The sequence below is a fragment of the Medicago truncatula genome, chromosome 7 (assembly GCF_003473485.1).
Source record: "Medicago truncatula cultivar Jemalong A17 chromosome 7, MtrunA17r5.0-ANR, whole genome shotgun sequence".
In the NCBI taxonomy this organism is placed as follows: Eukaryota; Viridiplantae; Streptophyta; class Magnoliopsida; order Fabales; family Fabaceae; genus Medicago; species Medicago truncatula.
In genome coordinates this window covers 54,557,140-54,570,171 of record NC_053048.1, presented here as the reverse complement: position 1 = coordinate 54,570,171, position 13,032 = coordinate 54,557,140, and the positions used below count along the sequence as shown (strand labels likewise).

The window sequence follows — 13,032 nt, the reverse complement described above, 5'->3', positions numbered from 1 at the left end:
GTGATTTCATGGTTAGAACAATTCTTCCATTAGCAACAACATAAATCAGCAACAATCATGAATCATCATTTAAATTCATAAAAATCAATTAAATCCGTTAATCAACAACAAAAACAATTGATTCTTCAACAACAACAACATGAATCACCACAAACAAACCCATAATCCACCACAAATAATTCACGCCTCTTTCTATTTGTATTGATCCCAACTTACAGTGTGTGCATAGTCAAACAAAATAAACTATGAAAAACAATTAGCATTCAAAAAAAATAATTATGAAAAGATTTCTCCAGAAAAAAAAAATCACCTTTTATAAATTACACAACTTTACATACCACATGAAATGAAAGAAGAATCGAGGAAGAGGTTTTCGCGTTTAACGGTTTTCATATCAAAGTTTGACATCTGTGAGTTTATCGTTTAAGTTTGGGTTGGTGGGTGTTATGGTAACTGATTCAATTCCTAATGCAAAGAGTGAGAGTTTCTATGTTAAAATTGGAAGTTTTTAAGCTTTTGTGAATGTTGAAGATGAAGATGAAAGAGGCATAATGTTTGATTGTAAGAAAAACCCATAAACTCAAATGTTGCAGAAGATGTGGTAAAGAGTTTATTCTATGAGTTTATATGAGTTAATGGGTTAAAGGTTGTGGTGTTAGATATTATTTTCGGGGATGTGGTGGTGATATGAAGTTCATAGGATGGAAAAGAAATAAAAGATGGAAGATGAAAGGGGCATAATATTAGGTGTCAGTGATACACCGTTAGATCTGATGGATCTCCTTTATCCAACAGTCATCTTTTTGAGAGGTTTAAAATTAATAAAATAGGACCAAATTGATGATAAAAACAAAGATAAAGGACCAAATTGAAACGTTTAATAGTTAGGGGACTAATTTGAAAAAAAGAATTAAATTAAGGGAATATATACTAAAATTTTACGGTATTTGTCTCTTTATCAATTTCCTCTAGACACTGCAGAAAATCTAATTCTGAATTATTCCGATTCATCTTTGTTTCCCCTTTGTTTATCGTTCATCTATTGTTCCATTGATGACATTCTTTTCACCTTTCTTTCTCCCTATGCTTATCAGTGGCGGATCTTGACTTATTTTCTTGGGGGTACCGAACTATTATGGAATATATATTAAAATGATTCAAATAATAGCAAAATAAGTTAAGTGCTTTGGTGGTTTGATTTGTTGAGAACTTGCGTTGTTGGTATGGGTTCGAGTCCCCATGGGACGTTTTTTTTGGATAAAAGATTAAAAATACATAAGAAATATATAAAAATGACAATTATAAAGAGTCGATCGCACGACCTTAGGCATATTGAGGCACCCCTTTCCACTACTACCACTAAGAATTTGTTGTATGTTTAGGCATAATACTATACATATAGTAAATCTGGGGGATGCCATGGCATCCGCCCTTGCTTGTATTACAGGCAATTCTTTTGGAGCAAAGACTACTAATATATACTCCCTCCGATCACTATTATAAGCAAAAAAATAACCTTTTAGATTCATTCAATAAATGATGTATGTGGTCCATATTAATGACAAGATACATCACTCATTTAATGAACTTAAAAAGTAGTTTTTTGCTTATAATAGTGACCGGAGAGAGTAGTTAACTTGATTTTTGGGTAATTAATGCTACCTCCGTCATTAATTATAAGATCCTTTTGAAATTTTTTTTGTCCCTTTTTATAAAACCCTTTGCTATTTTCAACTACATTAATTAATTATTTCTTTACATACATGCCCCTATTTATTATACATTTTTTCTTCAATTAGCAATAAATAACATATGGAAAACATAAAATAACTCTCTCTTAAGGATAAAATTGTAAAAACAACAATGATTACAAACAACTTTAATACAAATATCCACTTTCTTAATTCTCGTGATTTTAGCAAAATGGTCATGTAATTATGGACCGAGGTAGTAATAATTAGTAATTTCGGGTATTTAATAATAATTAATTTTGGATCGGAAAAAAAGATTTGATAATGTTTTACTTTTATCTATTTGTATTGTAATTGTAAAACCGTGGGATCGTATATTTCTTAAACTGTATCTTTATTTTTAGAGGAGTATCACTTAAATTTATCATTACCAATTTTTTTTTTTAAAGAATCATTACCACATAAATTGTAATCGTAATTGTGACATGGAAGCGTCATTCATCTTTTTTTTTTTTTTTTTTTTTTTTCTGGAATGACATGGAGTTTTTGTAACAAAATATATTTAGTAATAAATATAGCTTTTGAAATATAGTTTTTTTTTTTATTTTTTTTTTTATGAAGAGGGGTTGATCGTATTTTTTTTAAATATAATTTATTTGTCACAAAATAGATTATATAGTTAGATTAAGATATTTATTTTCATCAATATAAAGTATATATTTAGTTTATAGTTTTATTATATTACAAATCAATATCTTTATTTCCTAAATTTTTTTTACGTATTCGGACGGAATAAAATTTGTCTGAAACTATATCCTATCTTTAGACGAATTAGGGACGGATTTAGATTTCGTCCTAAATTAGTCTCTAATTTGTGCAACTTTGAGATACCATCCCAAATTTTTCTAAAATATTGAGACGACTTTTAGACATAATACGAAATATCGTTTATTAATTTTGTTTTAGTGGATTCCATCCTAAATCTGTCCCAAAGTGATTTTTTATAAATATAAAAAAAAAATTGGTGCGGGACTGCACGACACCAGTTAAATTATTTTTTTAGGGTTTGAAGCTCGGACCATGCATATATTATACATTGTCTCTACAAACCGAGTTAATCTCACAAATACAATAAAAAAAAATAGGGTTAATAGTGTTTTTCATCCCTAAAAAATTTTCGGTTTGATTTGCACCCTCGTAATTTATTTATTTTTCTAGAATACCCCCTCCCCCATCCAAATATTTTTTTTCATTTTTTTTAATTGCCCATGTGTAAAAAAAAATCCAAATCAGATTTTATTTTTCAAATATTTAAAAATTAATTTTAAAAATCCACAAAATCATAAAAATATTAAGATTTTTTTCCAAAAATTTGAAAAATCGAAAAAAAAGTTAAGATTTTTTCCAAAAAATTTATAAAAATCAGAAATACAAACTATAATATTTTTTTAAATTAAAAAGATTTTTAAAAATTCTGGAATTTTATTTTTAAAAATTAAAAAAAAGGTTAGATTTCTTTAAAAATATTCGCGAAAAAAATTTAATTTTTAAAAATCTGGATACAAATTTAGAGGGTTTTGCCATCGTCGTGGAAAAACGACTTTTTTCCCAATATTTTATAAAAAATCTGAATTTTTTCAAAATTTGAATGCAGATTTTTAAAATTCATTTTTTTTTTCCAGAATATTTTAAAAAATCTGACCTTTTTTTTTTATTTTGAAAATTAAATTCTAGAATTTTTAAAATCTGAATATATTTTATAATTTTTTAAATTTTAAAAAAATCGTTATAATTTTTTAAGTTTTTGAAAAAAAATTCTAATTTTTTTCTTCGATTTTTAAATTTTTTGTAAAAATTCTGACTATTTTTAAAAAAAAATCGATTTTTTTAATTTTTGGAAAAAAATATGATGTGGAATTTTCTTTTAAACATGGCCAATTAAAAAATAAAAAATGAAAAAAAATTGCCAAATCAGCGTCATATCAACGTATTTGCTGAGTTGGATGGGGGTATTCTGGAAAAAAAAAAAATTACGAGGGTGAAAATCAAACCGAAAATTTTATAGGGGTGAAAACCGAAAATGACATATATTACAGGGGTGAAAAGCACTATTAACCCAAAAAAATATTACCACAAACCCTAATTTATCTTGTGCGCTTCCTTCATTCTCTCTCTCTCTCTCTCTCTCTAACCTTTCGGTTTCTCTACCTCCATGTCCATTCTCTCTCTATTTTCTTTTCGGCCATTGTAGACCATATATGAAGAAAAGAAGCATAGATAGTCTCCTCTCACCATCATCATCTTCCTTTCTACCCGATTGTAATCGCAGACAAAGATGTTTGGAAAAATGGGAATGTCGTGGGTTGTTCATTCTCCGATTATCATTGTATTTTTCTCTTTGTCTTACGCTCTCTATGCTCTTGCCTTCGCCATAACTCATGATATGCAGTCAAGTTACCATTCAAGTATTATTTCATTGGTCGATGAATCTTTTCCCTTAACTCCTTCAATCAGTGGGTTAATTCTCTCGTTATATTTTTTATAAATTATTTTGATTGTTTAAATTAGTTAAAAAAATTTGAGGGTATGATGAAAGTACAATTTGTTTTAACTGATTTTTCTTTTGTAATGACAATGGAATGACGTAACGAATTTAACAACATTTGAGTGGATGAATCTAAATCCAGTATAGAACAATGGAATAAAACCACAATTTATTAATCAGCAATGATAATCGAACACAACATTTCAGACACAATACAGACACCACCGTATAAAATACTGTATAAAATTCGTATAACTTTTCCAGAATACCCCCTCCCCCATCCAACTCATAACATTGTCGTCATCAATAGCGTCCACCCTTTCAACCTCCGTTCAGATTTGGACCTCCACCGCCGCGACATCATCACCACACCTCCTACCGCCGTCTTTCTTTCTTTCCTTTCGTCGAGAGGGTGGTGGTCGATGTTGATAACGATGGTGGTTGTAATGAGGACAGTGGTGGATAATGGTGGTAGTGAGGAGGATGTTGGAAGAATTGGGAAAGAAAACACGCAGAGAAGAGAGAGGAAGAAGAGAGAAGAAGAAGAGGATTGTGGTGTATTTACAAAATTGCCCCTGTTTAAAGGGTGAAATATCCAAATTATCCATGGTGTCTTTGTTGTGTTTGAAAATTTTTGTCCACTTATCATTTCTGTTTATTAATTTGTAAAAATAATAATTTAAATTAGTCCAAAAAATACAGTAAAAATATTGTGCAAATATAATAATAAGTTGGTCCAAATTCTGTACTTTTTTTTTAAAAGATTGTCCAAATTTGAAATAAAAAATACCTAAAATAATGGAAAATTGTTTAATTTTGAAAGAATTCAATTATATAATATTATAAATTTTGTTTGAAATTCATTTAAACAATATTGAATCTGTTTGAAATTTGTAAAAAAAATTATTTGGGACGAAAATTGGGACAAACTAGAAAATTGTGAGCCGGTTTTCGGACAAAAGCTATTTCGTCTGAAATCAATTTTCCATCCAATGTTTGGCTGAAAGGTGTTTGAAATTCGTCTGAAATCGGTTCCAAAATCTTTCCGAACATGCCGATTTTCTAGTATTGATTCATTGAATGTCGACAAAGTTTTTTTTTGTCAAGTAGTCTAGTGGCTAGACATTAATTCACCTCTTAAAAGTGAATAAGTGGGGTGTCCAGTGTTCATCTTTTAGTGAAGACAAAAGTGTTAAAATCATTAAAGCCATTGTTAGTCCTTAAATCATCTCTCTCAATCGATGTTGAATCCTTCTATCTTAGTCCCTCGTCGTTAGTCTCTCAATTTTTTCACAGGTTTTTCCCATTTTATCGTAGAGGCGTTATCTCTCCCGACGCTCAGATGTGTGTCGCAAGTTGTGGTTACCATGAAATAGAAAATCATCATCCATTTTTGTCGTGTCCCTTGTTTGGTCAGATATGGCAACTGGTTCGAAATTGGCTTTGTGTTTACTCTGCAGATCATTGTAATATTGTTGATCATTTTTATCAGTTTGGTACCCTCTCTGGTGGCACTAAGTCAAGGTGCTCCCTTATGAATATGTTTTGGTTTGCTATAGTCTGGGTAATTTGGAAGAAAAGAAATGACAGGATCTTTGGTGGTCAAGTGAATCACCCTTTGCAGCTTTTTGAAAAAATCAAATTACTATCATTTTGGTGGTTCAAAGCTATTGCTTTAGTTTTTCATTTTAGCTTTCATAATTGGTGTCATAACCCATTTGTCTGTGCGGGTTGTGGCTGATTCTTGATTTTTGTTGTTTGAATACACTTGTTATTTTGGCTTTCTTCTCTAGTGCACCTTGTGCCTGGAGGATAGCCTTATGGTGTTATATATATCATTTTGATTTCTTCAAAAAAAAAAAGTTTTTCCCCATTTTATTTAAATTGTGCGGTTTTAGTTTGAGTATATGATTTTTAGTTTTATTCATTATTTAAGAATTATTATATTGACGGTTTAAAAAAAGTTATGTAAAAAATGCATGTCAATTCAATAAGAGAAATGATATTTATACAACCATTTTATGACAACTTTTGAACAATTTTCTCTCTCATTCTCATGTGATATTGTTATCCTTTCTTTTCTTTTTTTTCTCTCCATTGTTTTTAGCCAATAAGAAGAAAGAAAAACAAGGTTATCACCAAAGTTGTCATGAAATAGATGTACAAATATCAATAATTCTCATTCAATAATTACTAAAATATTTAATTCACATACATCATCAATGCAGTTTTTAAATCATAATTATATGGCACTAATCTATCAATATATAAGAACCTTAACCTCCTATATTTTTTTTTTTAATGTAAATTAGCTAAAACTTAATATCTGACACAATTATTTTCTTTCAAATTTTTTTGACATAATTATATAAAAAAAACGACATAAATAGTTGATTGTCACCTGTCTCTGGCACAAGTACACACTAATTAACTACACTATTATTAACTTTTTCCTAATGAAGGTGGAGAGCTGCCTTCGCTTTTGGCGTTCCTTAGTAGATCTGCGGATTTCACCCCTACACACGAAATTCCACTCTCCATATACAATGGAGACTTATACTTAGAGACGAAGAGTGTAAGAACCAATTTTTCCACACAAAATTGCATTTTATATCAAATTTTGAATCATAAAGATTCATTGTTATGGTCTCTATCCTGATGACAATCCCAGATGATCCTTACTCCAAACAGATAAGTGACTAGTTAAAGTATTTGAGACTTGAATGCATCCCATATGGCTGTATGCACAATGCACTGCAATGCGACTAAGCGTGACAAGAAGTAAATATAAATGAAGCACACAATATCCAATTTGGATTTAGTGAGTACATAAATACTCATTTCATTTGTCACCATCATATCTAATTAATCTAAGTTACACATCAGTCATGGATTAATTAAACATTCTCAATCAAGATTAATCAAGAAACATAAAAACAATTTACAAAGTCAACAATATATGCTCCAAACATGCTTCTGGGAGAATTTGTTTCTCTCAAGGCCTATTGGCTATCCTAATTCCTAACTCTAGGAATTTCCCCAGTTAAAAAAATTAGACTAGCTCAAAAGTCAACAAGAATAGGCCTTAACTTTCAAATAGGAAAGAAAAGTATTGTCTCAAAACAATGTGTTCATGAAAACATTATGTAATCAAATTATTCTATCACTTGTCTTCTTCGGCACCACCACGAATTCGACTCTGAAGATGTTCCAAGCTAGCCACCCGTGGCAGGGAATTTGTTCGTCCTATCTTGTTCCCACCTGCTGGGGTGTTCTGCCCACTTTCAGCTGAAGAAATAATGCTTCCCGATCTATTATTGGCTCCTCTCATATCATGACTGGACATAAGATGATTAGGTAAGGGTTGAAAAAAGTGATTATTTGGATCTTCTTGCACAGGCACAGATGCATCAGCTGATGATTCAGAAGGACTTCCATCAAATAATGACATTCCCATTGATGATACCTCAGACATTGCATTAAACACCGGGTTCGATCCAGTAAATCTTTTAACTGTCTCTTCAGCCATCTTCACCTTAAAATGAGAACAATATAAAGGGAATAAATGAGCATGTCAGATCATTGCAAATACACATAAATCAATTGGAAATGGATTCCTTCTAGTTGGAATATCGCTGGATTCACGCAATCAGTGCAATGGCTACTACTGGATTCAGATCGGACATTTCACAAAATAAGAAGATTCTGATTCTTCTTGAAAATCCAAAGCACCGAGGTTGAATCTCAAGCATCCGATCTTAATCTAAGTAGTCACCAATGTGCTGACTGCGTAAACTCAAGGCATTCAAATTGCAGAGAATTTTGATCCAAGTAGTAGGCTTCTATAACCAGTTTTACTAGTAAAGTAGTTAAATCAAGGACTTACCTTCGCTCTTAATGTTTCAACATCAGCTTTTAATATTCTGTTGTCAACAGCAGAATTGTTGAATTTTTGGGTCACATCTGTTAAACGCTTTAACAATGAAGAATTTTCACCTCTTAATTCAGAAACCTAATAAGATAGAATAATATATCAGATATCAGATTTGAACGACTAATTAAGATGGACATAGAGATCAGAGAAGAAAATGCAGAAGAAATGGATCTAAAAAAACATGCATGCTGACCTGTGTTTCAAGCTCAGTTAAATGAGCTTGCTTTCTTCGTCTTGAGCGTCTAGCTGATTCCCTATTAGAGAGCATCCTGAAAGGCAATGTCATTAGGCATTAGGTACTGTTTGTGTAAAATACTTAATCAAGGGCTTATAGCATAAACACTTATTATACAAGTGTTTATGTATAAGCTATTTCTATAATTAAGGATAAAATAAAATTCAACTGTTTTTACATAAGCTATAAGTTGTTTTTGTAACTATCATAGAGATTTCATGGGAATAAGCTGAAAACAGCTTACAGGCATGTGTTGTTTCCACGATCTCCCTCAAATAATTTCACAAGTGTTTTTGTTAGTACATAAACTCAAATAAGTCAATGTCAATCTAAACAGACCTTAATTATACAATCGACTAATTAGACCAGAAGATTTCCTGTGCAAAACACATCAATTACCTTCTTACTCGTTTTGCATCAGTAGGGTTGTCTCCATTCATATTAATCTCTCCATCACCTTCCTCATCGTCTGATGATCCACTTGTTGTTGACTTGATTGTAACAGCTGGTTTCTTTGGCATGCAAGGAACCCCAACAGCAACTTTGATATCTTTATTTTGTAATTTAGATGGATCATTTCCAGAAGGGCCACATTCTACATAGGAATCAAATACAAAAGACATATGTTTTTACATATGCAGACATGAACTTAATAAACACATACAAATGTGTATACCAAAAAACAAACCTTTCAATGTAGCCAGAGGTCCAAGTTCATAAGGATAAGATGGCTGTGATCCATTATCAGGATCCTGAGATTTGACCAAAGATCCCTGTTGCCATGAGTAGTAAAAGAAAACATTAGTATTTCATTTCATAGTAAATCACAACTGATCAGAGTAACAACTAACAAGCACTCCTTAAATTGATTGACTTGACAATTGTTTGGACGAGTAATTTTTTGCTATTAAGCTTACATGAAAACCTAGTGGAATGAATGAATCATGCCATTGGATGATGTCTAATTCAACAATACAATGATTTTGACCGAATATCCAAACATACACGTTAGTCTTTTCCACCCATGAAAGCAAATTGCCACAAACAGAAAATATATAGGAAATTAAATTGTATCAGGCAAAATCATACCAACAAAAAAAATATGCATGGTTTTGTCAAAAGTATATATATATATATATTAAAAAAGAGAAAGATATATACCCTCGACTTAGCGACGGCGGCGCAAGCAAGATCAAGCTTGGTCTTGAGAAGAGCCTGATAATCCTCTGAATCAATACTATTATTGATTTTGAGATTGACATCAACGGTGGAAGAAGAAGTTGAAGTTGAAGTTGATGATGAAGAAGGCTTTGCAGTAGCAGCTTCTGCTTCTTCAGCAGCTTCTTGTTCACGTAAAAACTTTTGGAAAGCCCATTCTGAATCACTCCGATTCATCTTTGTGTCTCCTCCCTTGCACGCTTTCGAGGTCAACCAATATTGCTCCGTTATTTCAGCAATTGATAACACTCTTTCCATTTTCTTCTCTTTCTTTCTCACCTATGTTATATATATGCTGCTATTCTTTTCTGGCCAAGACACTGCTAATATATTGTTAGCTTTATTCTTCGGTATTTAAAGTAATCATTAAATATGGAGATTTTATATTGTCATATCTATTTTAAATCCATGTTTGAATTTGATCCCTGTATATAATATGTAATACTTATCTTTTTTATCGATTAAAATTTAGCTAAACGGTGTTAAAAAAGATAATATTTATGACATTTATTTCAAATAATGACAAAAGTGTTAAAAAAAGATAATATTTATGATATTTATTTCTTCTTAACTTTATCATTACCACATAGATGCTTATTGGTTTTATTTTATTGTTAAATAAATTGTAATTGTGACATGGAATGACATGGCAGCCTCATCCTCTTTTGGTTGGTCTTTTCTTCTCTTTATCATACTCATCCTTATCCATAATTTTCCCTACTTTTTCAAACCAACTTGTTGTCGGGTAGGATCCATCGCTTTCATAAAACCAATTTGTAGTTTTTTTTTTCTTCCTATTCTTGGAATCAAATCTATAAAGTTTTTCCAAATTAGCCCTTAAAAAACATAAAAGTTTTTCCAAATTATACCGTACTCCATCCGTTTTAAAATATATGTCGCAATTTTACATTATGCATTATTTACCTAGCTTACTTTGATCATATTTTTTTAACTAATATATAAATACAAATGTTAGCATTTAAGATCTTGTTCGATTTGTCTTGATGAATATTTTTAAATTTTTATTATATATAATAAAAAATATTAATAATCAAAATTATGTATTAACATGTGTGTAGTAGTTGACTGCGACATGTATTTTGAAACGGATGAGGTATTATTTAATATATTTATTTTAGCGGATTTTTATGGTCGATAAGACCGTCCTTGTGAAATTGGACGTCCGACTCTTAAATATAGTCTCGTAGAAGAAAAAAAGCGCAATTATTTGAAAAGTGGAAAACCTGTTTATAATGTTTGTTGTTAGAAATATGCTATTTTATAGCACAAGTATGAGTCAAAAAATGCAATTAGTACTTTAAAAAAATAAGAAAAAAAAAAGTTATATTATGTTTTTATTTGTAAATGTATAGTCCAACAAGTTGAAGAGTTAGTCTGAATTGAATAAAAAGAAATTTTATCCTATACTCTAACGGATGTACTTTCACCCCTACAAATCTTTACAAAATATCCAACTTTACCTCTTTTGCTATTAAATCTTTGGCTAAAGTGCACTTTTCCCCCTCTAACTTTCAAAAACTTGCAATTTTAGCCCCCTAAGTATCAAAACCACAATTTAGCCCCCCTAAGATTTAGCCCCATTGCAACTTTGGTCCTTTTGACCAATTTTGACCTAGTCAACGCTGATATGGCATGCCACATGTGTATTTTTTAAAAGCCACATAATCATTTATTAAATTAAAAAAATGAAAAAAAAAAATCAGAAATTGAAGAATTTTTTTTAATTTTCTTTTCTACTTTTTTTTTTAATTTCTGATTTTTTAAAAGCCACATAATCATTTATTAAATTAAAAATTTTTAAAAAAATCAGAAATTGAAGAATTTTTTATAATTTTCTTTTCTACTTTTTTTTTAATTTCTGATTTTTTAAAAGCCACATAATCATTTATTAAATTAAAAAAATTAAAAAAGAAATTTAAAAATTAAAAAAAAATCAGAAATTGAAGAATTTTTTTTAAATCAGATTTTTTTTTATATTTTTTATCTATTTTTTTAATTTCTGATAATTAGATAAATGAAAAAAGAAATTGAAAAATTAAAAATCATAAATTAAAAAAAATAGAAAAGAAAATTAAAAAAGTTCTTCAATTTCTGATTTTTTTTTATTTTTCAATTTCTTTTTTCATTTTTCTAATTTAATAAATGATTATGTGGCTTTTAAAAAAAAGAAAATAAAAAAATCAATAGAAAATAAAATTAAAAAAAATTCTTCAATTTTTGATTTTTTTTATTTTTTTAATTTAATAAATGATTATGTGACTTTTAAAAAAAAAGAAAATTAAAAAATACACATGTGGCATGCCAAATCAGCGTTGACTTGGTCAAAAGGACCAAAGTTGCAAAGGGGCTGAATTGTGGTTTTGGTACTTAGGGGGCCAAAATTGCAAGTTTTTGAAAGTTAGAGGGGGAAAAGTGCACCTTTATTTTTCAACCTCACTTTTAACATTTCCCAATTCATTATGAGTTCACCCCCACTTAATGTTCTTCTATGTATTTTTTGTTTCACTATAAAAAGTTTTTGAAATTTTTTCAGAACACGCATATTTACGCTTTCAAAATTATTTTGAATACTCATGATTATATTTCCGGAATGTAAAAAATCATTTCTGGTGCATGAGTTATGAGAAACTAAATGATTTCAATTTTGAAAGTAGTAAACCAAAAACATGATATGTTGGTGTTTCACTGTATTTCTTTTCTTTTCTTTTTTCAAAAAATCCAACTTCCGTAATATTTCATTCCTAACTCAGGCTCACTCACACTCAAAACTTATTGAGAGGCTATTTCATTCCATAACAACTTGTCTTTTTTCAACACTTCATTCGCTGCAACTTGTTTTAATAAATCCTCACTCAAACAAGAGTTGACATGAAGAAGTACAGAAGTACTAACTGCATAACCATAGGCAACAAATACAGGTTGTTCATCTTAATAAGACCATGTCACATCATTCATAGCCTATAATCACGGCAACCGGTAGAAAATTCATGTAAAAAGTCCACTTCTTTCATCTTTATGTGACTTCTATATTAAAAAAAAATCACAAATTTGGTTTAACTAGCAAATGTCGCTTACATTAACAATGTCATAAAAAGGGCAAATTTCTTTTATTAAAAAGTTTGAGTAAAAAAAAATAAGAGCACTGCTAAAAAAACAAAAATTAGTGAGGGATATTTAGTGAGGGAAAACATGAAATCCCTCTCTAATTCCGTCACTAAATTTTGCGACCAAAGAATTTGTGAGGAATTTCATTTTTTCCGTCACTAATTTCCCTCGCTAATTTTATTTTTTCTAGTAGTGGAGTAATAACTTAAAAAAAAAAAAAAAAAGTGACTGAACCAGAACTCTTCACAAAACGATTCCGGAAAGAATCAACCGGAACATTTTG

The 13,032-nt window shown here is 30.0% G+C and overlaps 1 protein-coding gene across 1 annotated transcript; it reads right to left on the bottom strand.

The window, feature by feature from the left end:
* Nucleotides 1-7,053: 7,053 nt before the first annotated feature.
* Nucleotides 7,054-9,966, bottom strand: LOC11425681 (light-inducible protein CPRF2). Its single transcript, XM_003626406.4, has 6 exons — nt 9,567-9,966; nt 9,094-9,178; nt 8,805-9,000; nt 8,364-8,439; nt 8,123-8,248; nt 7,054-7,771 (listed from the first exon to the last, which is right to left on the bottom strand). Exons 1-6 carry the CDS (start codon nt 9,879-9,881, stop codon nt 7,400-7,402), a joined length of 1,170 nt encoding a protein of 389 aa, XP_003626454.1. The 5' UTR covers nt 9,882-9,966; the 3' UTR covers nt 7,054-7,399.
* Between the last annotated feature and the right edge of the window lie 3,066 nt (nt 9,967-13,032).

What these genes read in the sequence shown, in the direction of transcription:
- LOC11425681 (XM_003626406.4), bottom strand. Translation starts at nt 9,881, where the DNA reads ATGGAAAGAGTGTTATCAATTGCTGAAATAACGGAGCAATATTGGTTG. An exon ending in TAACTGAGCTTGAAACACAG is followed by an intron (nt 8,249 to 8,363) that starts GTCAGCATGCAT and finishes CTATCTTATTAG; the next exon opens with GTTTCTGAATTAAGAGGTGA. An exon ending in TTGAAACATTAAGAGCGAAG is followed by an intron (nt 7,772 to 8,122) that starts GTAAGTCCTTGA and finishes TCTCATTTTAAG; the next exon opens with GTGAAGATGGCTGAAGAGAC.